The following is a 25,265-nucleotide window of genomic DNA, read 5'->3' as shown; positions in this document are numbered from 1 at the left end:
ATAGTGTTGCACCTTCCCTTTAATAAAGGGGTTGACAGATATCGATTGTAATGCAATTCCATACCTTTTTAGGGTGGGGAGTAAACGCTCCCTATAGCCAAAAATGAAGAAGAAAAAATTCTGTAAATCGTTCTTCCAGTTGGTGTATTAGATCTTGAGTACAAAAGGCAAAGAGCATCTCAGCCAGCTGGGGGAAATCTAGCGCCTGAACCCAGCTCTAACCTATTTCTGCTGACGTCTGCTCTGCACGAGTCACTTGAAGTAAACTAGATGGAGCTGGAGATTACCGACTTTGAACCCTGCAGAAAGCAGTGGCCTGAGGATGCAATTTAGCAGGCTGAAAACCCCATGCTGAATTTCTGGCAAGCGCTGGTGGTTGGTGTGAAACACCTGCCTCTAAAGCCTCTGACTTCGGGCAAGGCATCGTGTGAACTTCCCAGTGATCTCCGTCCAGAAGAGCCACAGGAGCAGGGTATGAAGGTGATCTGGAAGAGGCAGAAAAGAATGTATACCCTGCTTTAAGGGTTTTTTTTGGTGGATATTTCTATTGCTGCGCTTTTCCCTCTCCTCCCCAGTGTTCTTGGGAAAGCCTAGTCCACACGTAGATGTCAGAATTATACTTCACTTGTGCCTGCATGAAGACAAATTCATGCTTTTGCTTTTATGGGTCTGTCCTTCATCCTCTTCTGATGTGCTGCTTTCCTTTTTTCCACCTTATTGCTTCTGTCCTTTCACCCCCGTCTCCTTTGAACACATTCGGTATGGCTGGGGCTGAATGTGTTCACTTCTCAGAACCTCTCAGACCTGTGTTTTGATTATTTTTTTTTTTTCCCCACTAGAGATGTCTCTTCGTTTATTGTTCTTTAAAGACAAAATTGGATGAAGTGATCCTCGCTAGAGCTGTGTTGTTCCTCAGCCCTGTTTCTCTTCCCTGATGCTGCCCTATGTGTCATCCTGCTTTGAGAAGATGACTTCTAATCTGTTAAGATGGTGCTGTAAAGATCTGAACACTTAATAATGAACCTGGACATTGAATTCAGGCTATTGTTACTATTGTCTGCAGTACAGGCGTGAGTGATGCCTGGGAAAGAAACGGGAATCGGCATGTGCACAATGCCTGAATTTCTGTGTCTGACCCAAATTTTCCAAAGTCAACAAGCCTTCCTATTGACTTCCATGATTTCTGCTTACAAATAGAAAGCTGATGGTTCCCTAGCAGATATGCCCCAAGTATCAGTGTTCCTAACTAACCAAAGTAATTAAAAAAAAAAAAAAAAAAAAAACTCAGTGCAGTACAGGTAGTATTACACACATTTTAATGCATCTTTATTTATATAGATGTATACTTGGTTTTTTATATATGTGTGGAAATTTAGTATCTTAAAAACCAACGCTCCCTTTAAATTTTCTTTGTCAGCTGTTAATGAGGGTAATAACTAATGGTTGTCTAGGGAATGGTCTCTGGGGGCCACGTTCTTCCTATAAATAGAAGTAAGTAATTACATTGGGTGACCACATGTCTACATGCAGCCTGTCCAGTTTATTGGACTCTCCTGCTCGTCAGGTCAGAGACAAAAAAGTTCTACTCAGTCACGTTGGAGGGGACTTTCCTGCTCCCCCGTGTCTCGGCATTGCCTGCACCCGAGGGCATGGGGAGGAGGCTGGACCCTGGTGAGGCAGGGAGGGAAGCGAGGAAGGTAGGTAACATGCTTCCGTGAGGTTGTGCTTAGTCCTCTCTTTGCAGGACGAGACTAGCAGGAGCGGTTTGAGGAAGGATGCAAGTAAATAACTTCACTGGCTTCAAAATTCACAAAATGTGTTCGTGTACTGTGAATTTGAGCTTTGGCTTGTGAAACGGTACCTGGTTCTTAGGAGCATGGTAGTGCTGCTGCTGGAGGTGAGCCGCAGGTGAGGTCAGTGTTCTGCCCTCGCGGTGTTGAATGTTGGCCGGTTTAGGAGGTAGAAAGAAGCACAGAGTCAATGACATTTTGGAATATAGCATACCTGGCGATATTGCTTCTTAAACTGATTTATGAGTTCAAGTCTTCCTCTCCTCTGGTACTGGCATGTGGACAGATTGTGCTAGTGTACCTTTACTTCTCCTTGTGTGCATATTGTTTCTTGCTCTCTGGCCATATAATGGTGTTTTAATCCTGCTTCTGTTCTCTGTCTGTTGCTGAACCCTTATTTCCAGCTCTGGCCATGCTGTTGGAAAGATGCGTGCTAAGCAGATGCAGTGTTCCAGATGATGGGATAATTGGTGACCTGTGAAACGGTCATTTTGGTTCCCTTCATTGCATAATGGCAGCCGAAATCATCACGTACTGCCCTGTCCGGTGATGTCCAGGTCGCTGGGTGTTACTGATTTAGAACTTTATTTGCATGCCCAAGATTTTAACTTCAATGTAGAAGTTATGCTGGCTGCTATCAAGCTTTTTTCCAGGAGCTCCCTCAGGAGGAGTTGCACCACAGACAAAAGTACAGTGGCTGATGCTCAGCGGTTAATGTGAATTCCAACTACTGGCTTCGAGTAGGTATAACATAAAATATGTGAGCCTAATCGAGGCCAAAAAGTTAGTCTGTTAGTTTTAACGTGATCAGGTTGTGCCTGCCTTACCTGAAGTTTGGTGGTCTCTGCTTTGGTGTTTGAGAAATCTTTGGCTTCATCAGGAAGCTTTTGCTCCTGAGCGTCACAACTTCACCCATATTAAGGAGCAGATAGAGTTTGAAGAACTTGTAGACCTTCACTGAGTAGTTTGTGCTGAGGAATAATCCTGATGCTGCTGGAATAGAGTAGAGAGCTGGCAGTATTGCTGATAACCATCTTCCAGGTAACGGAGTCTGACTTCAGTCTTCAGAAAAAGAGTAAACTCTTCTGTGAGATAAGAGTTGTGGTAGGAAGGTAATAGAGTTGCAACGGGGAGGAACTTCAAACAGGCTGTAGCTGTTAGCTTGTTTCGTGTGGGCCCACGGCGCTGGGTTCTAGGTATCCTCCTCCCAGAGGGCTTTGGAGTAGCTGTGACCAGAAGTGTGTAACTTGGGCGCAGTAAAACTGCTTCAAAGAACTGAATTTGTAAATGATGCAACTTTCTCTGTTTCTGAATGGGGCACTTGTAATGCACTGACAGAGAGGTTGGTTTCCTGGTTTGTTTTAGTTACGGCTGCCATTGAGGCCCTGCTGTAGGAAGCCAGGGAGCCTTGTTCTTTATGAAGCTGGTAGAACAGCTGTAGCTCTATCCATCATTGAGATAAACAGGAGTCCAATGGAAGAGCTGAAAGCCTTCTTCCTTTAACTGGCAAACATAGCCAACATCCTTCGTTACAAGCCTGTCATTGAGTCTTTGTAAATTAATAAGAAGATTTCTGAGAAGGAAAAATGTTCTTGCCCACATTTGTTTGTGCCGTTTTCCCCTGCACAGAAAAAAAAAATACCTAAGTCTGATTGTTGAAAGCAACTGACATCAAAGACAAGTTATTCAAGAAGGCGCCGGTTTGCTTTCGTGCTGGCTGGCTGCAGCCTGCTGGGTCCAGAGCCTGCTCGCACTCGTGTCAACGTGCTGGTGGTACAAGATGGCCACCGGGAATGCCGTGTGTAAATAACTTCAGGTTTGCTTCTAACTGGTTCCTTTGAGAGCTGTGGCCCAGTTTGCATTGAAGAAGGTGCCATTCCTTTAAGCGTTTGTTTACTTATTTATTGAGGTCAGCAAAGTGAGGAGTAATTACGGGATTTAGGCTGACAACAGGCATCTGATGCATGAGAGCTCCAAGAGTGTGAAATTGAAAAGCTAAGTGGCTTCATGCTATTGTTTTCTTGATAAAAACTCAATCTATGGCTGACTCTTGAAGATTTTTGATCTTTTTCATAGCCATTTAAATTTTATTGAAGGGAGGCGTATTGCATAATGTTCTGACCATGGGAGCTAGTCCAAAAGTTCAGAAGAGCAAGTCTTGACAACACAAATCTGGTATGAATTCCAGGAGATGCTACTTCTTTAGAAAAAGCCATGAGACCAGTATTACAGCAAGTGACTTTGTATCAGTGCGGTAGCTTTTGAATAGGTAGTGATAACCACCTGCTTTGATTTTCGGAGGCTTCGTAGGAGTTGGTCTTCCAGGTGTTTGTATAGATATTAACCTTGAAAGTGAGACTTGTGTTTTTGGAGCTGCCTTTGTCTTAAATTCGGAAACATGTTCTGCTGAGCGGATTTCTGAGCGGATTTGATTCAGGTCCCACCAAACCTTCCAGGTAAAATAGTGCTGGCCACCACTCTTGCCCGTGATGACAGAAAGGGGAAACTTTCTGAACTAAGGTTCGGCGAAATTGTAGAGAACAGTACAGCTGAGCGGTGCGTAGCTGAAAGGAGATTGTTGTAACTGAAGATAAAGTTGGTACTGTACAATTCCAGGTCTTGTTGGCAGCAAACGCTAACGGCTGGAGATCTGCATGCTAATGAACCTCTGAAAGATAGGGAGAAAGTGGCCGTGGTGTTCCTGCCAAAGTGCTAATTCGTACCTTGGTTATGAAGATCAAGTATCTTGTTCAGATTTAAAAATCAGTTTGTCTTATGCTTACAGTAAAAGGTTGAAGAATGTGGTCATAACTAGTCAATTAAAACGGCGTTCTTTAGCGCTTCCCTGGCTTTATGCTAAGACCCAGGAAATGCTCTCTGCTTGCGGAGAGGCCGGTAGTGCAGGAACAGCATTCATCAGTCTTTGTTAGTGCAGCGAGCTGCCTTCATGAACAGTTCATTAACCAGGAGAAGCAGAATCAGTCTTTTAATACACTTGCTATAGCGTTTAGGCCCTGACAGCAAGCAAAAAAACTCAGGAGGCTAGTCTGAGAGCTAAAACCTTGCTGCTGGTCTGAAGCTAATCTTTCCCCCTCCTTCCACAGGCCTTTGGGCAGTGGCATTCATTAAAATGCTTCTCTAAGCTGTCATCTAAGAGTACTGTATATGTCGGATGTCATGGTTGTTGAGCAGATAATTCAAACATAACAAATGGGACAATAACATACACACTTAAGAAGAAACCTGTTCTAACTTTTCCAGGCATCTCTCAAGACTCACCGTGGTATTAATTGTTTCATTGTAAAATGCGTAAGATTGAGGTAACAGTTAAAACAAATAACCGGAGGCATCTGGCAGCGCGTGGATCCCTGGCACGCCACGCGTGCATTGGAATGGGGCAGACGTGTTTCCAGCAGTTCAGGCATGCTCGTCGGTAGCTTCAGAGGGCTAAAATTCACTATAAACAAATCAAAGTCTGTAGGTTTTTTTCCCCTGGGGTGCTGGGAGGGGAGGGGGGAATGGGTCAGATGAATCTGTACTCACTGTAGCTGCAGATCTAAAAGCTCAGTTTCTAGGAGGAGCAAAACCTGAGCTATTGCAGGATCCGACTCAGGATGGATTTACGCTGCAGCAAGTACACAGGGGTCATTTGTTCCTCTCCTTCCACCCTGCTCCCTGCTTCTATTAGCAAAAGATTAGTTTGGGGCAGGGGGGAGTTACTGCTTCAGCCAAACATTTGAGACTTCATGTAAAGCAGCCAGTAATTGAGGCTTTGGTGCTCTCGCCTAGAGCCTGATCTCTTGTTCATCCAAGTCCTCCAGGAAATTAGAAACATAAGCTGCAGGTATGTTTGTGCGTGTATGCAGAGCGCTGCGTTTCTGGAGCGCCTGGAACACGGAGGCCTCTGAAACCCTGCGCTCCTCCTCAAAATGGCTGCCAGATGTGTTGGCTCTACTGAATTCCCTGGAGCCTGACACCAGAAATGCTGAGGTTATTACCAGTTTGGTTCTTGCTGTGTTCTTCCTTCAGTCTTCCAGGCACGGTGTTGCAAGACCGAGTGTGACCCTGAATGGCTGCGGTACCTGCGGAGGCTTTCTTGTCGGCACGTTGGCACGCTCGGGGCAAGGCTCGCCGGGACTCTGTTTAAACAAAGGAAGCGTGTTTGTTTTTACAGCTCAAGCTTGGGAGCCTGGGCTGGGATCCTGTGCCATTTCCCTGTGCTAGGAGCAGGATTCTCGAGGAAGACAGCCTCTCCCTTTGCTGCAAAGCACAGCTCTTACTGGCCAACAAATGTGCACCTTATCCTCTCTGGCTTGTTAATGCTGGAGATGTCTTAAAGCTTGACTTGGATTTGGTTTGATATTTGTCTGTAGGTGCAATAAACAGTATAGAGACTCCTGAAGTGACCCAGTCTGGCTGCCCATGCTCCTGTGGCTTCATGGGCCAGTCCTGTAATCTCCTTGCTAGCATGGCCGCACTGCTGCTTGTTCCCCTTGTAACCCAGTCAGTCCCAGCTGGATCCCTTGTAGCCCATTTCCCAGCCAGTGGGGAGTGGAGCTTCCAGGTCCTGCGACAGTGCATCTATCTGTCGACTGCTCAGCACGAGAGTAGACTTGCTATGCAGCTGTCTCTAGCATCAGCAGGCAGAACTTTTTAAAGTATATCTTAAAGCCACGCTGCATGGTAACTGGCTGTTTTTCTGACGGCGTGCACACTTTTCCTGCAACAGTCAGCAGTTTGCTGAAATAACAAATCTTAATGACAAAGAGGTGTTGGAAAGTTTTTGAGCTAGTAGTAGGATCTGTAAGGGAAGTGTATCATCTGACATAGGCTGCTCTGCCTTTAACTGAGGAAAAGTGTTTCTCAGAATAGTCCTCTTTACTCCTTCATCTAATTTGCTCTGGTTTATTTCTAGCATCAAAATGAGAATGTCATTTCGCTGTGATACAGCTTTTATAGTAAGTGCAGATCCATATGAGTAGGATGTATCTTGTGCTTCATAGCCAAGGCAAGCTGTATATGGTGACACTTTTAAGATTATTTGGGTTGTCTTAAGATAGAAAGTGGTTTCCACCATTAAGTAAGTGTGCCCAGGGATGGAGCACATGAGAAGCAGTGGGTAGGATTCATGGCAGCATGTTCACTCGGGCTCGCACCGCACGTTCAAGGGATGGAAATGCCTACATATGAGTCTGTGCTTGCTGCATGGGAATCTGTGTAGTCTTACGTGGAGTAATCAAGGTATTTCAGGAGATGTTGGTGTTAGGGGGGAGGTACGTGCGTCACACACGTGTGAATCTTCTGTTTATCTTTGTTATTCAATTCTGAGACTCTTCTGAAACCGTGGAACATGCTGTATCGTGGAGATGAGATGGGTGTCGTGGAAGATGAGCCGCTCAGGTGTCTTGCTAAGTGGATGTGTGGGGGAGTGAAACCAGGGAGCATCACCGTAATGAAAAGGAGGAAGTGCCCGGGAGCAGAACCTGCAGAACTGCCCCGGCTCAAGCCACGGGTATGTGAGAAGAGGCGTTCCAGAAATAACAGTAAAGTGTTGCTTTGTGTTTCTCTTGTAGCAACCCTCCGCTCAGCGAGGAAATGCTGCCTCCGGGGGAGTGGATGTGTCACCGCTGCACTGTACGCCGCAAGGTAAAGCCTCTTGTAACAGACGTGATCCCTGCCCTTCCAACTGTCTGTCTGAAACGTGAACCCTGTGTTTTATACCCTCCTCTCCCGTTAATGTGCATGTATATACCACCAGAGTTGCGCTTTGTGCTCGCAGTTGTGAAGGGCGTTGTTAGGAACGAGCTTAAAGCTAAGGGGTCTTGATGAGACCCTCCTGGTATTTTTAACCTCTCTACTAGGAACCACCAGAAGTGCCTGATAGCTTCTGGTCAAGCTGTGCTTTTCAAACTGTTTTCCACCCCACCCCCCACCTCCCCCATATGGAAAGGAGGGAGAGCACAGAGGGAATGAGAATGGCTCCCATGCTCGAGGAGGTGAGCTGTCTACAGGTGAAACAGGAGTCATGTTAACGCAGCTTTGGCATCAGGGCTGGGATTCTGGTTAGGGTGTGTTTTTTAGAAGTGTGACTTCACAGCAGTGGCACATCAGCAGAGGGTGAAATCACAGTGAGTTATGATTTCCTGGGCTGTTGAACAGGATGGGGAGGAGATGATTGGGCAAGATTGTGGCTTGCCTTTTTTTTTTTCCGCCCCCCCTTGATGCTCTTTCTCCAGGAAGCAGTCTTGCACAATGTAAACATCTTATTGCCGTGACTACGTAAGACTGCATAGCAGAGGGTTTAGAAACTGCACCAAACTAGCAACTGTTCCCTTGAAGTGACACCCAAAACAGATTGGAAGAAAACTGTGTACTCAGCCTTTTGTTCCTGAAGCGATTGCCTTGTTGTGTTTCCAGGGTACTGTTCAGCCATCTGCCAACAGTAGAAATGGAGGTTGCAAATTAAAGTAATAATAATAAAATACATGGGGGGGGGGGGGGGGGGGGGAACAAAAAAAAAAATTCCACAACTTTTCTGTATTAAAAATTGCCTGATAACACTTTGCTCCTTTTACAGACCATTTTAGTGATCGAGTAGATTGGTTCATTCATATTGGCGATGCTGTCGGGCACTGGAGCAGTGCGCAGTTGCCCGTGCTAGGCCGTGCAGCATCCCGTCCTGTTGCAAAATGGATCTCGCGGTGATTGCAATGCATTGTTTTCCTCTGCGGTTCTCCCTGCCCACCTTGTTCAAGATTCCTGTCGTCAAGAGATAGTAGTGTTGTTTGTTTATTTTGCTTGTATTCTCAAGCTGACCTTCTCGTTCCGTAATGGGTTTGGATGCACTGCCAGGGTTAATAGACTGCATCGACAGGGAACTATCTGCTGTGGAGTCTTTCAGTGTGGGCTAGCAAAGCAAACGGAGTTGTGCGATTTGTCGAGTAGGACTAGATGCTGTGAAACACTGTCCTGATCCGGACTCAAATATGGCTATGCTGAAGGGAGAGAGACAGGCTAACTTCCTTCCCTGTGCTTAGTTTGCTTCAGCTGTTTTGCCATCCCCGTGTTAGCTGCAATCAAACTCTTTTTGCTAGGTCAAGGCTTTAATGACTTCATGGGGAAGTTGTAGTAAGTGGCTCAAGCCTTTTCAGATGCTGTTTGTCTTCGATTGCATATTTGTCAAGGTTGATGTGCTTTGTTTATGGCCTCCATGATAAGCCTGCCTATTCATGTCGTGCAGAAGCGAGAACAGAAGAAAGAGCTGGGGCAGGTAAATGGATTGGTGGACAAATCTGGGAAAAGGACCACCTCCCCCACCAGTGACGCAGACCTGTTGGACAGGTCTAGCAGCAGCATCAGGGCTAATGCGCATGCCAGGATCTTGGAAAGGAGAGCAAGCCGGCCTGGCACTCCCACATCCAATGCCAGCACCGAGACCCCCAACTCAGAGCAGAATGATGTCGATGAGGACATAATTGACGTGGATGATGACTCTGCCATTGCAGAAATGGACTGTGGGCAGCCCCAGCTGAAGCGACCCTTTGAGCTTCTTATTGCTGCTGCCATGGAAAGGAACCCAACGCAGTTCCAGTTGCCGAATGAACTGACCTGCACCACAGCACTTCCAGGTGAGCGATGGCTCGTCTAGTGTTGGCGAAGGTGTCCGCAGTGGCATCCTGCTGCCATCTCGCCTCTTTTCCCTCTTGACTCCTTGCTAGCCGGGGCTCTAGTGATGCTCACTGGTGAAAGCAGAGGGTGCAGAAGTACCCCTGGTCCTCCTCCAGCTGTCCAACAGCCTTTCAGGTGTGAGCTGTGGGGACACTGCCACTACACGCTGCACCTCCTTCAGCACTTGTGATAGAGGCTCACTGTTCTCACCTTAGCCTAGGTCATCAATCTGAAGAAAAATTCCAATACTTGCTTCTGATTTATGATACGATAATCTAGTAACAAAGCAATGACTTCATGTATAGGATGTCACTGACATGATTAAGTATAAAATATGCCTGCCTGTAAAGACGGTCTCTGTCAATGTAAGGCTAGATTTAGTGGTTGATAAGGGTTCCTTAAGCAGCTCTTTCTGCCTTTTCTGTTTGCCTCTGCCTGAGATGATTTTGTGTATCTACCAGAAAGCAAATCTCTGCTATGTGGGTAACCCAAAGCCTTTTAAAATCTACTTTCAGGTACTAGTAAGAGGAGGAGAAAGGAAGAAACCACAGGAAAGAATGTCAAGAAAGCACAACACGAGTTAGACCACAATGGTTTGGTTCCCTTGCCAGTGAAAGTCTGCTTCACATGCAACAGGTACTTGACTCTTCCAGGGAAGCTGTTGGGTGTAGCTGCACCCTTCACAGGAGCAAAGTCTGTGCTGAAAAAAAGTAGATGACATGTTCCCTTTCCCCTTCTCCGTCATTACTTGCTTACAGTTCTCTAAACAAATGGGAGAATAATCATCTTTGCTAAATAACAGATGTTTAACCATGGCAAGTGTAGGTGTGGCTTCTGCAGCCATGTGTGGCTGTAAAGAGCTTTAAAACGTAGCCTGAAGAGAGTGAGCAAGCCATCTTGTCTTCAGTATTTTTCTACTAAGAAAAATTCTAAAGCGATGGTGGTTTAGAAAAACGGAGGTAGTTGTTTACGGTTCATGAAGGAAGTATTGCAAGGCAGAGGTGACCTTTAGGAAATCCACTGAGAGAGATATAAGCCCAAGGCAAATAGGAATATTGTGCTGAAATAGTAAATCTGAAAACCCGTACAAAATACTGCTGTTTTTTATAACCGCATAAAAAATTCACAGATAAATCCCAATTCCAAATGTCGGTGAAAATGAAAAACTATTTCATGAACCCAGTCAGGGAGAGGTTCTGGAAGTGGGCTGGAGACTCAGGAGAGTGGAGCTTTTGTGGATGACAGCCCATGACTTTTGTCATAGAGTGAAGACTTCTTTAAGGCCGGGGGAATCGGATGTAGTAGCTTTCTGGAGTTTGAGACTTGTTCTGAGAACATGTTGTTGAAGTACATGTCCCAGCTTCACACAAGATTGATCTGAGCAAAATTGTAACGGCCTAAATCTGAGATTTCCTTTTCATCTCTGAATTCTGCTCTAACTGAAGCCACTCAGAACCAATGCACAAGGTCAACTTGAAAAGTTGCTGATGTGAACCTGACACGTGCTTACAGCTTTGGCATCTCTTCCTGCAAAAGGACCTCTTCCGCGCCGAGAAACCCTCGTGTGCATGGGCAAGACCTTTGCCTTGGGTTGGTCCTTCAGAAGGTCCATATAGATCGAGTTACAAATCTGAAGCCTAATTTTAGATGCAAGTAACGTAGTGTAAGGGAATTGGTGGGGAGAGGTAAGCTGAAGCGGTTAGCCGAGCTTGCCTGTGTGTTTGGTTTATACCCTATATTCTGTATGGGAAGTAAGATACGGCTCTCTCTTCACAGGAGTTGCAGAGTGGCACCTCTAATTCAGTGTGATTATTGCCCACTCCTGTTCCACATGGATTGTCTGGAGCCACCGCTTACTGCCATGCCTCTGGGTAGATGGATGTGCCCAAATCACATAGAACACGTGGTGGTAAGCAGGACTATGATTGCAGTATGGTAACCGGCTGCTGGAGTGGAACCTGGCAGGTCCATTAAAGGACAAAGCACAACAAATGTAAAACAGCTTCTGAGCTCATATTGCTCCCTGTAACGCTTGTAAAGCTCCTGCTGCAAGCAACGCGCTCTCCAAAGGAATATGATGCTGCTATCTGCAATAAAATATAAAGATGGGGGAACTCCTTCCTGTAACTGAAGCTGACAGCTCAGACTGTGGCTCACTGACAGCTTGTCTAGTTTTCAGACTGGACTCCTTAAGATCTAGATGAGCTTCCAGAACCGTGATACAAAGCAGCACAGTGCTACAAATAGGGGAAGTAATTCTTTGCATGCTTAACCCAAAAAACTTTCATTCCAAGAGGGAGTTTTCATTTGTGGAAAAGCAGTGTACTTGAGACTTAAAATACTCAGGAAACAGGGGGCTGAAACAAAGGGATTGTGCCCAGACAAACTGCTTCTGAGAGCATTGATGCTGCTTAGCAGGCCTCTTAATGCTTTTGTATTCATCTCCAGCAATGTGCCCTTTAACAGAAATGGTTAGTGCTGCAGGAAACAAATAGGCTAAAGTTGAGCTGATGCTGTACTGCCAGTGCTACGAGGCGTTATGAAAGTCTTAGGGTACACTAGAGTGACCCGCAGATCCCTAACTCCTGTGGCATTATCTGATCACCCAGCTGAACCAGAAGAACTTGACCCTGAGTAATCGGTGCCGAGTATTTGACCGGTTCCAGGACACCATATCTCAGCATGTTGTCAAAGTGGATTTCTTAAACCGAATCCATAAGAAACATCCTCCGAATCGTAGAGTTCTTCAATCAGTAAAGAGAAAAGGTTTGAAGGTATGTGTAAACAAGTCGGTGTTGGTGAAACTCTCTGCATATTTATTCTAGTCTGGAAGGGAAACCAGCATGCCCTGTAGGGATAGCCTCCTGGGGCAGGAGGAGGAGGGTGGGGTCTGAATTCGAGTGTTGGTGAGCGGTCTGGAAGTCAGCAGTTAGTTTTCGCTACGGGTAGTATTTGAGAAGCTCTTTTTCTGCCAACCAGAAGGCTCAGCTGTTAGAAGTGAGCCTTTGAATCTAGCACAAGGATAGAAAGTACAAGACACAACCTCCTGAAGGTGGCCCTACAGTCAGAATTGGGGCTGCTGCGCGTTCTGTGTTAAACCCCAAAGAGTATTTGCTGCCAGAATGCCTGAAAAATGCCATCCAGGTTTCCCTTCTTACTTGGCCTTTTTTGTGTGACTTCTCTTACACTGTAGCCACCACGTTGTGCTGAAGTCATGCCTGACCGGAGGGAATAAAACCTATTAATTTCAGCGTGGCTGCATCAATTTAAAGTACTCAGTCCTTGAAATTTCTAACGCATTGTCTGCAGGGTTCCTTTGGGTCAGGGAGCAGCGAACACAAAGCATTTGTAAGTGCTGGTTAGGCGCTTTGTTTAACTAGTCATTCTTGAGTAATCGTTCTCATGTGTGATCTTCTTTCTCTGTGTAGGTTCCTGATGCTATAAAGTCCCAATACCGGCTTCCACCCCCGTTACTTGCGCCTGCATCAATTAGAGATGGCGAGCTGATCTGTAACGGGATCCCTGAGGAACCCTTGCAGAAGCACCTTTTGAACACTGAGCACTTAGCCAGCCAGACAGAACAACAGGAGGTAAATGAAGTCAAACGCTTGGACTCTGTGTCTGTAGTTGCTTTGGTACAAAAATCCCTTCCATTTCAGTCATGATCAGAGCAGTTGTCTGGGAAACCAGTCTCAGAATCATGTCTGAAGGTGATAGCTTGTCTTGCCTCTGACACCCTTGTCCATTAAAACTTCATTTTGGCTTTCCAGATGAAATGTAAAACTCCTCATTTGAAGCTTTGGGGAAGTGGTGAAGTAGTCTTCTGGCCTCCGTAGTGGAGTCAAGGTTTTCTGTCTAGATGCCATTTTTATTTTATGGCTGAGGGGAAATACTTTCCACTTTGATTATGTAAAGCTGCTCTCTGACAGTTTATTTGTATGTTAACGTCACATTTCTGGGCTGCTTTTTATTGCTGATGGAATTGGACTTTTAAATCAAGGTCAAATGAGTGTTTAAATATTGTATGAAACTTCTTGCCAGATTCCACAACATGAAGGCATGTTGCTTTGCAATCAGTGGTGTGGCTGAGTCCTTCTGTTAGCTCAGGTGGGGTTCTTCGCTGTGGCAGGTGCACATTTGCCAGGGAGCTTAAAATGTCAAATAAATCTTTTTGCCTTCCTCTGCCTTGTGTAAAAGGAAAGGTGCTCTCCGCCCCAGCTTTGGCAGGTGAACTCCCTATAGCACAAAGGTAGAGCAGCGTTTCTTCCCAGCATGCTACAGAGTAAGTTGGAGGATTGTGTTTGGATAGAAGCCCGTATCAGTGAAAGATGAGTTTGCAACTAGCTGGAGACTTGCCACACTTAGCAGGTGAAGAGAGGGAAGAGTTTGGGGGTGAGGAAGTGCGTCTGCTGCCTTCTCCCTCCTCTCATCTCAGCTCCTCTGCGTACCGACCCCGGCACGGAGATAAACAGTACCTAATTTTGGTTGCACTTTCGTACCTCTGGACAAAATTTTCTCCCGATTCTAGATGAGCATCAGAGCAGATGCTGTAGTTCCAGGCTGCGTCAGAGCGGGCAGCAGCACAGTGAGGCAGCTGAATTTCTTCGAGCTGGGTGAACGATGGAGTAACTGTTGAGTTTTGGAGCACTGTCTGCGCATGGAGCTAACCTGCACTTTTTGTTTCCTCCCAGTGGCTCTGTAGTGTTGTTGCGCTCCAGTGCAGCATATTGAAACATTTATCTGCTAAGCAGATGACTTCGCTTTGGGACTCTGAACAAACAGAGAAGGCTGATATTAAGCCTGTTATTGTGGCAGACGGCTCACTCGCCAACCCTTACCAGGCAGCTGACAAGGCACCCACACCTTCCCTCTATTCCATGTCATCCTGCACCTCAGGGATTACCACCCAGAATTCCTTGAGCTCCTCGCAGTCCCAGCAGACTTTGTCACAGGAAGATGTCAACTGCAGCTCTTGTATAGATAAATCCAAGAAGGTGTCTTCTTGCGGGACTTCGAATGGGCCGACGGCTTCTGACATTAAAGTAAACGGTCCTCATTTCTATGGCGTTTCGTCCGAATCTTCAGCACAGTTGACAGACTCCCAGAGACTAATCGGATCTGGTAACACAATACCTGTTTTGTCTCACCGGCAAACGTGGCCTCGGCCCCTCACGCCCCCGGCGACTTGCGGACTTCTGAATCACACCGTTGGAACCATTGTCAAAACAGAGAACGTAGCGGGACCCGTTTCTTGTGCACAAAGGGGTTCTGTGCCGGTCACAAGTATGCCTACGTCCATATCGAGCTCCTGTGCCAGCCTGGAGACCACCAGCACTTTGCAAAGAAAGAACGTGCAGACACAGATAGGACCGCCGCTGACGGCAGACCTGCGATCTATGGGCTCCCCTCTGACTGCCACGAGGGCTCTCACCCCTCCGCAGGCTGCTGGAGACGGCATCTCTGCTGTTGGGGCCACAAACAGATTCTGTTCACCAGCACCACCTCCAGGTACGTGCCAGAAAGCTGATCTTGGCCCACCCCAGGCTGAGAAAGTGTTCAGGCTAAATGTTATTCTGAACCCCAAGGCTCCAGCAGTGTTCCCTCATCTAACTGGGATCTGGGCTTTCTGTGGAGAGCCGGGAGAAGTTCCTCAAGTCTCCTCTGTCTCGGGTCCCTTCATGGGAACCACAGGATATATTTGCTGGCTGTGTATAACTGAGAGGAGAACTCTGTCCTGAGAAGCAGGATAGCGGATCAGTTAAATTCTGGAAGGCAACAGGAGTTTTAAATCAGTTGGCTGCTGTTATGACAACTGGCCACTCCCAATGCTGATTTAAAACCACTGATTTGTTTCAAAGCGCTCGTTTGATTGCGAGGTCCTTCTCAAAAGAGCAGCTCTCTGGCCTCTGATCCAGCAATCCATGTGTACGGCAACTGTTCTGGCGATGTTGTGTCCCCTAGTACAGATGTGTTTGAAGCCTTCAGTTGCACAGCCTTGATGTTAGGGAAGTGCGGACTTGGGAAGCCGTAGTCTGTTTAAGATCTGCTCATCTGTTAGTACAGGGGAGTTATGGACTTGGGTAGACGATCTCTGTCCCAACTTGTACCCATAAACCTTGCTGTTAAAGTGTATATACCCGTTCTTCAGTAAAAAAATCAAGTCAAAGATGTTAATAGCTGTTGATAGATGTTGAAGTCAGAGTAAGTCAGAGTAACTGCCCATAACCCAAATTTTGCTAGAAGCTTTTGCTTAAAGCATTCTCCTCCCTGCTCCAGCTCAACGCTCAGACTAGTCAACCCTTTCTGCAGGTTGGGTTGAAGTAGCCGCTGAAAAGCATGCGGCAGAGCTGCCCGTCGCTTCTCTTGCAGTTCCTAGCTGCTCAGTGGCAGGCTTGCATGGAGCGGCTCAGAGCTGGTGATTGCAAGCGACAGAGGCAACATCTTTTTATTTTTCTCTTTAAACTTCCTTAATGACTAACTTCTGAGCTTTACCTCGTGTTTGGAAGCAGTCCCCAGCGTACTTGGCCTCCATGCTTATTGCTGAACAAATGTGGTTACTCTGAGGCTGCTGGTTTGACCGTGCCCTGCTTAGAAATGCAAGACTGGGAGACGTTTTGGTAGAGGAAATGAGACCATACTATAGAAAGCTTCTTGCTTGTGGTTTGAAGGGCACTGCAAACCCGACATAATTTTGCAGTTACTTAAGAAGTTAAATAATTGCTTTTGGTGCAAAGCTTGCATTCTACAAAACGCAGGTTAAAACATCATTTTGGTGCTGTGTCTCTTGGGAAAGGTGTAAATATTTAGATTTTCCATCTAACACAATGCATGCATATATTTATAATGAATCCTAAATTGCAGTGTGCAAATCTTGTTGCTGAGTACAAAATTACAAATCATTAATGACCTTTTTTTTTTTGCCATAAATTTCAGGCTTAGAGTAGTTCTAAGCAAACCAACTCAAGAAGATCTGGTATCAACAAGGCATTAAAGGGATTTTGTTTCCTGGCATTTGCCGTTTCCTCTTTCAGCTGCATGGTCACTGCCAAAGCAGTAGGATTTTATTTTGTAAATAATAAAATCTGCCTCTGACTGTCACATCATCACAGGACAGTGAAGTCCCCCCAGACTTGATAATTGTGCAGAAACAAAAATAGGGCAATTGTGTGTTTTTAATGCATGTTCAGACCTAGACAAGCTCCTTGGCAAACGTCTCTAGGTTTAGTGAGCTCTATGAGCTCCTGGGGACTTGGTGCTCATCTGTCCAGTCTCGGTAGGATGTAGTTTACAGTCAGTCATCGCTCCTTCAGGCAGGGAGTAGGAGCTTAAAATGTGTAGGTCTGGAATTCCTCCGACAAGTGGAGGTGAGAGGCAGAAGCCAGCAGCTGGCTTCGTGTTGAAGGCACACACTAGTCCTTCTGTGAGCAGAAGAACGCGAATGGCTGCTTGTTCAGGCCCTTTTCAAAGTGTGACTATGAGCAAAATTAGTCATTCTGAGCAGCTCGGAAGCGCAGTGCAGCCCGAGGGCTGGGTGCATGTCTCACGAACGTCACAGTGACATATCTCCTCTGCACCATCTTTCCCTCTAGATGGTAAGGTTAGCCCCAGCACCGTATCCATAGGAAGCGCTTTAACTCTACCCTCATCGCTCACTTCAAACTCTGCAGCTATGTTGGACCTCACCAGTTCCCTGAAAGCATTTATGGACGGCGGTGAGTATTTAGTTCATGATCAGTCTCTACTAGCCCTGTGTGTTTGCTTCCTTAGAGCGTTTGGTCCCTGCTTGAGGAAGAGTTCCAGAGGGTAAAGAAGGGTTGCAGTCAGGTGAGGGTGGGGCTGGGTATACATTACCTTAAATATGTCACATGCTTCCCTGCTTGTAGCGTTGCCAAGGCAGCGAGGCCAACGAATTGTTCCTGCCTGAAGCTTTTCTGGGGAACAAGCACAAAGCTATGGCACGGGGCTGCGTTCCAGGTGGAATTCGCAGGCAGAAACCTGCAGCCCTGCCATGCTGTGGTGCTAGCTGCAATCCAGAGCTGTTCCCGACGGGCGTGAAGTCCAAGAGCAATAGATCTTGTAGTCGAGCGGTCACCTGAGTGGTGATGCTCTGATGGGTCGGTTAACTTTCTGATTTATTTCTGCTTCTGGCAGTCTCCTAGACTGGCCCATTTTTTGTTTTCCTTTTGTCGCACTTGGCAAGAAATGCCAAACCTTAGTGGAGTGAGTTTGGGAGGAGGAGATTTCTGAACAGCAGTCAGCAGTAGCACAGCGAGGCTGTTGCCAGAGACTCCTACGTCTGAAGAACAGCCTTTCTGGCGTTGCCAGTGTGACCCTCTTTTCTTGGGTGAACCCTGACTGCTCAGCCTGCCCAGACTGCCCCTCTGCTGTCGGGAAAGGCCGCTCGATCTCGGCTCCTGCTTGCTGTTTTAACTGTTGTCGATGTGGAGAAAGCTCTTGGAAGAAGAGGTTAGCCGGCCTGTTTGCTGCCAGAAAGCAGACCTCTGCAGGGCTTTACAAATATAAATACTTCAAAGTTATCAGCAACAGATCTGCTTTAAAGCTTGTTAATAATATTGTCTGAATTGCCCTGTTTGGTTTAATTGGTGCTGCTATGAAAGCGCGTGACTCACGTGAGCCTGTAGCAGCTTCAAAAGTGGTTACAGCTTTCCTCTGTAATGCAGGGTTAGACTTTCCACCTAGATAATGAAGCGTCACAGGAAGGACCCAACCTGCCGCCCAAAGGGGCGCAATGCCCACCTCCGCAGACCCGTTGATCCTGAGCCAAACCACCACGTTTTCAAATGATCAGTCCTTGTTCCCCTAAACTTCTGCTTGCTGCCTGAATTGTAGCTCTCTGGCCGTTGCTGGCGCTCTCCTCGCACGCTTTTTGCAGGAGACAGTATGAAGTCATAGATCACCTCTATGTGAGATTCTTGGTATTACAAAATTTGTCGAGTCCTCGCCGTTGAAGCAAATGGCAAGTTTGAAAGCGGGACCGTTGCATCCACTGCAGCTGAGATTGTACCCTTTCCGTGAATAACTGACTAATTGCTTTTTGTTTATTAACAGAGATTGAGATAAATATGTTGGATGAGCAGCTGATCAAGTTTCTGGCCTTGCAGAGAATACATCAGCTCTTTCCTTCCAAAGCTCAGTCTCTAGCGAGCAGTGTCAGTTCCCATCAGCAGTCTCCCGTGGGAAACCACACTGAAGGTAAGAGCAGCCCTACAATAGCCGGGTTATGTTGGGCCGGAGCTTTGTGGCCCGCGCTCCCTTGCCTGTTCATGGAAGGAGTTCTCCCTCTTCTTTTGCTATCTGTCCGGTGCTGCTGCCTTTCATGTTTCTTTCCTCTCATCCCCCACTCTGGATATCCACTGACCAGAAACTCCTTCAAGTCACTCCTATTTAATGATTTACAAATTATGGCAATGGAAATACCTTTGGTAACTTCTCATTTTTTGCTGGAAATCTTCAGTGAAAGTTGTGTTTTATTAATCTTAGAATTGGCAAGAGATGGGACAGTTCAGTTGGTTTTTTTGTTTTGTCCTCGCCTTTAAGATGGGCAAGAGAAATGTGTGAATTCCTGCTCTCTCCTTCTGGAGAAGTTGCTTGTGAGACAAGCACGCGAACGGGAGGAACCCAGGGGACGGAATGTGTGTGTGACGCTGTCATTGCCCGTCCAGAATAATGTCGCTTTCAAGCTGAAACACTAAATGCAACTAACGCAAATAACAGAAAACAACTTGCACTTCTGTTGGAAGTCGCCAGATTCCCGAATTCAGCACTGGCTTTGTGTACAGTCACTGGTATCAGGCGTGTTACACCCAAAGCTGCGGGGTGAACGTGGTTTCACATTCCTCTGCCTGCGGCCAGTCAATTTAAATCTGCTTTCAAGCACTCACGGGATAGCCATGTTGTGGGAGCAGTTGTCTGCTCCCCCTCTGCTAGGCCTGGGAGTAAATATCCAAGATAAGATCTCTGGAGGTCTGCTAGCAGTCACTAACTGTGCTCGCTGCTGTAGCATCACAGCATTCTCTAAATGCTTTGTCAATCTTTTGAACGCTGCTGTAGGACACAGCACCGGGCTGTGATACGAGCTGCGTTCCTGTGCTGCTCCTAACAGGAGTTCTGGAAATTCTTCAGCCGTCCGCTTTTCAAAAGGCGGATTGATGCTGTCGTAACCCGTCACCCTTTTTGGGCAGGAACGATGCATCCGGCTGACTGTTTAGCATTGCTGATGAAATATTAGATCCAAAGGCTGTAGTGAGCCCCACAGAGCCAGGCAGCTGAAAGGACTTGCGCTGGGCAGAGGTGGGAGCCCACACATCTCAGCTGCGTCGGGTGCTGCACGTCCAGCGATGCCACCCAGTGTGGCCAGTGTTCTTGACGTAGGTGGCTCTGCAAACCATCTCTCATAATCCTCGTGTTCTGTTCCTTGATTTCACGCTCTTGGTGTAAAACTGTCGTGCAGATGTATCAGGAGAGGCCTAAACTCTGAGTATATACGGGGCTTATCTCTAGAAGACAGCTGCTGAAATCCTGGCTGGGCCTGTGTGGTCTGCCAGAGTTGGATATCTATTCCACAGAAGATGAATCTTCTGTCTGGTTAATGTGGTTCCAATTAATGCGTGATCGGAACTCATCTGCCAGGGAGCTGCTCTGGAGGCTCAGCCCCGGGCCAGCCCCTGCCGAGTGTGCTGCAGGGACCAAGCCCTGTCCGGGGAGCGGGGCTGGGCCCTGGCCGAGCCCTCTTCAGCCCCTGCGTTTTTCCTGCGGCTTCGATAAGAAGTGAAATCGCAGCTGTTAAGTTGGTGACATTCGCCAGCGCCAATTTTTTTTTAAGTGGCACTTTGACAGTAAGACTGAGCTCTTTGATTACCCAAAGTGGAAGAGATTAAGAAAGAAGCTAGTGGTAGAATGCTTGCGTTTTCCTCAGTGTGGCTCCATTGTGCACACTCGGTATAAACGTTCCCCCAGTTGCATGGCTTGCGTGGGTTACTGGAGAGAGCAATTTTCTCTGATGACTGGCAAGAAGATATTGAACGCACAAACATTCCTAGAGGGTTGGGAATTGGAGTTGAGGCCAAAGCTGACTGAATCCTCCTCAGGATCTGTCCTTTCTGGAGAGTCTAGTGCTGGGGATGCTGGGGTCGAGCAGCCTTCGTAGCCGATAACATTGTTCAAGTAATTTCTTTTTATCTTGCAGCGCAAAGAAAGGAAGTGCAAGCCCGGGCAGTGTTCTATCCTCTGATGGGCTTAGGGGGTGCAGTCAATATGTGCTATCGAACCCTCTACATTGGGACAGGTGAGTAGCTTTTTCCTGCCCTGACCTTTCAGAATCAGGGTGGTTCTCCCTGACCCTCCCGACGTGTTTGCCAACTGGGCGTCGAAGGAAACAGACCCATTGTGGCCAGACCCATTGGCAGCTGCTCTTGCTGGGATTCTTCACTACCAAGAAACGTGGAAATTCCCCGTCCGCTTGAATCTTTGCGGGCTTGCGCCTTTGTGACCTGGCTGGTAGCAGAATGGCTGTCCTGGAGGTTTAATGCCTGCCTGATGGAGAGGGGAGTTATGGTTTGCTTGCAGGTTTCATTTCTTTCTGCTTAGATTTTTCTGGCGCTCTGGCTAGACTCAGTAACTGCGAAATCCTCTTCAACCTTCATGTTGCTGCTCGCCTTCCCTTCCCCCACTGAAACTTTGTTGGTTGGCTTATCGCAGCATTATTCATGCAGTCCTGGGAGGGCGGACAAAGGCAGTTGCTCCCCTGTTGTTTTGCTAATTGAAGTTTAATTCTGTCTGTTGTTCTCTGCTGCCTGACAGGTTTTTTTTTTTTTTCTGAAATGAACTGAACCTGTTTTGTCCTCCCCATCGACAGGAGCTGATATGGATGTGTGCCTTACAAGCTACGGTCACTGTAACTATGTGTCTGGCAAACATGCCTGCATATTCTACGATGAGGTGAGTGCCGGAGTGGTGGGGTTTTCCTTAAATCTTTATTACTTGGCATGTACGGCAGTAGGAGCTGGGGACGCAGGCAGCAGGTTGCCTTTGTGCGGGGCTCCTTTGTGGACTACAAAGTGAGAGAGCCAGGGCTGTGAATGGTTTCACTCCAGTGAAGGCCGCGTCAGCGTTTTCTGTCAAACCCTCTTGTGAAGCACAGAGCTCTGCCAGCGTGATTTCTCTGAGCTAACGGCTTGGGGACAAAGGCTGACCAGAAGGAAGCACTGTCACTGCTGGTGTCCAGGGAAAGAAAAAATCCTAGAAACGGTTCGATACTTTTTGATCCAGCTGCGTTGTTAATAAAAGCTAAACTTTAAGTGTCAGTGTTGATCCTCGGCTGGAATGAAACGGGGAGCTGCTCCGAGTCTCTTGCTTTCAGGTGTGATGGTGGTGCAAAGAGTTCATGCCACCTGCAGCGCTCTATACATTTATTTTTATTTAACTAAAATTTCAGCTAAGCTCTCAGCATAAACAGAGATCTACAGTTGCTCCTTTACTACTGTCCAGAGATTAGTTTGGTCTTGAAGTAAATAGCCTGGCAGGTCTGCCAATAAAAGCGCCGCTGGAGATGTCTCTTAGTGTGGAAACAGTCTTTGAAGCAAGATAGTCTTTTATGTCACCATTTGTCAACCAGCTACTGAGCAGGATCCAGGATTAACCCACAGCCGGCTTTAGCCATTCCTCCAGTGCGCTACAAGCTACAGAACACACTCGGTAATGGGATCCAGGCCCGAAATCTGTGTTGAAGCTCCTTCTCCTCACAGTGGTGAATCCTAAATCAGGCTCTAAGCACTGAACTTCCATAGTCCAGCAGGGAACCTATGGCTGTGGTCGCTCTTGAGGGAGAATTCCCCCTCCTCGGCTGTCGGCTCTTCCTGCTGCTGGCCATCGGCAGCACGGGCTTGGCCTCGGCCTCTGCCGTCGGGCAGGTTGCTTGAAAATTTACTCCCCGGTGCATGGGGAATTTCTGTAATTTGGTTAAAGCTCTGTAGTCCCTGGGGGACGAGGTCTTCAGCCCTCAGATGATTCCTGTGAGCTAACCTGAAATCTCCTCCGCTCTGTCAACATCCTCTGCAAAGCTCAGCTGAGCGTGACACCGCTTGCGTAACGCTGTGTGTCGCGGTAACATCTCCTGGCATTTCGGCGTCTGCAAAAGGCCTGTAAATCCCATCTCTGTCTCGTGGCTGCTGCAGCGCACTGCATCCCTCTGGCCACCTCGTATCTGCTTTCCAAAGCACGCACCTTCCTGCTGGGCGCGGCTCTGGGGCTAAGCTTGCATCTGGCGTGCCTGTTTAAAATGCGAGAGCCAGCTCGAATCCCTGTTTCCAAAAGCTCTGTTGGTCCAAGTGCAGTCGGTAAGACCCACTTCTCTTCGAAGCTGCTTTGGCTCTCCAGCCCAGCTGGGAAGCAGCTCTCGCTGGAAGGCCTGTGAGCGTGAGGCCTGCGCGAGGTTTGGGTCGGGGGTCTCTGGAGCTGGGGGATATTTAACCGCTCTTACCTGACCATCAGCGGTCGGGAGAGAGGGGTTGTGTCTCAGTGCTCCGAAGGGGCACACGGGCAGAAGCCCTTCTAACCTGACATCTCGGTTCCCTTTTCTTTTTTTTCAGAATACGAAACATTATGAGCTGTTGAACTACAGTGAGCATGGGACGACCGTGGACAACGTTCTGTATTCGTGCGACTTCTCGGAGAAGATGACGCCCACTCCTCCCAGCAGTATTGTTGCCAAAGTGCAGAGCGTGATAAGTGAGTGCCGAGACGGCGCCAGCCCCGCGTAACGGCGCAGGGGCCTTTGGAGGGGGACGGGCGGGTGCAGATCGATGCCGCCCCGGTGCCCCTTGTCCTGCACCGGTCGGTGCGCTCCTTGCAAAAAGGGGGGAGTCTCTCCACAGGCCTCGGCCTGGGTTGCACAAGACCTTCCTCTGGGGGCTTGGGGAGCGCCTCAGCTCTGCTGCGAGCCCCACTGCTGCCCCCGGAGCCGCAGCTAACCGAGCCCCGGCCTGACAGCCCAGAGCTGTGCTGAGGGGCTTCCCCGCGCGTGTCCTCCCGTCCTGGGCTGTGAACAAGTGACCCCAGCTGCGCTACAGGCATCCCTGCCCCACACGGCTCCCCCTGCTCTCCGCCTGATCGGCTTCCTCTTTCTTTGGCTGCTGAAATAAGTGTGTAAATGCCTCTACACCTCTGGTGCTGTGGGGAGATTCCCCTTTCCCTTGTATCAGCTGCTCCCTGGAGAGCGAAGTTCCTCATCCTGGGAGGGTCTTGCTCCCCCTTGATGAAAACAAGCTGCCGCCGGCCTGCCCGAATCTCACACGTTCGGTTTGTTGCTTTTCTCTTCCAGAACGACATAAAAACAGAAAACAAGAAGAGGAGCCACATGAAGAAGCCGCCGTCATGAATTCACAGGCACAAGGGCAGCATCGGAAACCCTGTAACTGCAAGGCCAGCAGCTCCAGCTTGATAGGGGGCAGCGGGGCTGGCTGGGAGGGCACGGCCCTGCTCCACCACGGCAGTTACATCAAGCTGGGCTGCCTGCAGTTCGTTTTCAGCATTACCGAATTTGCGACCAAACAGCCCAAGGGGGATGCTGCCTTAGTACAAGACATGGACTTGGAGGAGAAGCTGTCTCTGAAACCCCACCAGGTGCCCGTGCTGCGGTCCAACTCGGTTCCCTAGGAATTTTTAGGAAAAAGGGAACTTTGGAGTAAGGAAAAACGCCCTCAGACTCTTGCAATGCAAAAATGTACAGACCGAGGTGGGATTTTCTATGTCGGCCCAGAGACTGTTCACACGCCGTTTGCATGAAATGAAGAACATTTAACTTTTTTTAATTTTTTCTTTTTTGCTCAAGTTTTAGGGGCATTTGCACATATATTTGTACTATACATTTCATTTTAAAAGGAAAACTGCAGCGAGAGCAGGACGCGTCGGAGCAAGGGGCGACGACCGCCGTCTGACTCGAGGACTCTCTCTGACAGATAGTTCCCATGCAGTTGTAAAATAATCAGAAACTTGTTCTATTTTGTGCCAGTGACAATAGTTTTATATTAAAAGAGAAATACAGTTTTCATACAGCAAATCTATACAATATCATTGTTTTATTTAATGTAAAGAAGCGCTCTTCTTCCCACAGTTATTTTTCCCATCCTTCCCCGCTATGGTTGCACTACAAGTAGCTACTGTGTATTATGGGCAGTGAGAAACGAGTTCTTTTCCTGGTGTCCATCCTTTTTTTTTTTTTTTTTAATTTCAAATAAGGAAAAGTGTTGGATTCTGTGTAAATACATCAGTGATGGCATTTTTCAATGTTTTAAAGCTGTGTACAGTGCTACATGTGGTATGACGTTCCTCAGATTGTCTATTGTAGCAGATCGTTTGTCGTAACCTGTCTGTCTCTTTTGTTTATAAGCCACCTCCCCGCAGCAGGACAGCTAGTTCCACTGTACAGAGTAATTGTAACGTTTTAGACTTTACAGAAACTTTCCTGTATTCTGTATATAAAAAAAAAATACTTCACATTCTGTTTTCCGACTGTCTGTCTGAACTCTTTGTCACCACCAGCCGGAGCTTCCCCCGAGTCTCGGAGGGCAGAAGAGGAGCTGGAGCTGCGGGATCGGGAATGGGGGGGGGGGCGCTGTGGCATGGGGATGGGGGATGCTGCGCGATTGGGGTGGGGTGCGGGATGGGGATGGGGGGGGTCGTGCGTGGAACCGCGCCACGGTTTGGGTCGGAAGGGTCGCTTTCAACCTCAGCTAGTTCTGACCCCTTAAGCTCCAACTTGAGCCTGACCTCGGAGGCTCCAGGGCTGGG

At 47.7% G+C, this 25,265-nt stretch overlaps 1 protein-coding gene across 1 annotated transcript in view; it reads left to right on the top strand.

The window, feature by feature from the left end:
- Window positions 1-24,980, top strand: part of PHF12 (PHD finger protein 12) — a 32,712-nt gene extending 7,732 nt beyond the window's left edge. Inside the window, exons 3-15 of the mRNA XM_075113196.1 lie at window positions 7,364-7,436; window positions 9,031-9,418; window positions 9,974-10,094; window positions 11,235-11,367; window positions 12,068-12,232; window positions 12,887-13,048; window positions 14,150-14,966; window positions 17,048-17,170; window positions 18,528-18,671; window positions 20,665-20,763; window positions 21,334-21,416; window positions 23,066-23,204; window positions 23,797-24,980. Coding sequence (XP_074969297.1) covers window positions 7,364-7,436; window positions 9,031-9,418; window positions 9,974-10,094; window positions 11,235-11,367; window positions 12,068-12,232; window positions 12,887-13,048; window positions 14,150-14,966; window positions 17,048-17,170; window positions 18,528-18,671; window positions 20,665-20,763; window positions 21,334-21,416; window positions 23,066-23,204; window positions 23,797-24,131 — 2,782 coding nt within the window. The 3' untranslated portion in view covers window positions 24,132-24,980. The remainder of the gene's footprint in view (window positions 1-7,363; window positions 7,437-9,030; window positions 9,419-9,973; window positions 10,095-11,234; window positions 11,368-12,067; window positions 12,233-12,886; window positions 13,049-14,149; window positions 14,967-17,047; window positions 17,171-18,527; window positions 18,672-20,664; window positions 20,764-21,333; window positions 21,417-23,065; window positions 23,205-23,796) is intronic.
- The last annotated feature ends 285 nt before the right edge of the window (window positions 24,981-25,265 follow it).

This window comes from Phalacrocorax aristotelis, chromosome 18 (assembly GCF_949628215.1).
Source record: "Phalacrocorax aristotelis chromosome 18, bGulAri2.1, whole genome shotgun sequence".
Taxonomy (NCBI): Eukaryota; Metazoa; Chordata; class Aves; order Suliformes; family Phalacrocoracidae; genus Phalacrocorax; species Phalacrocorax aristotelis.
The sequence above is the reverse complement of the archived record's forward strand: the minus strand, read 5'-3'. Positions and strand labels throughout refer to the sequence as shown.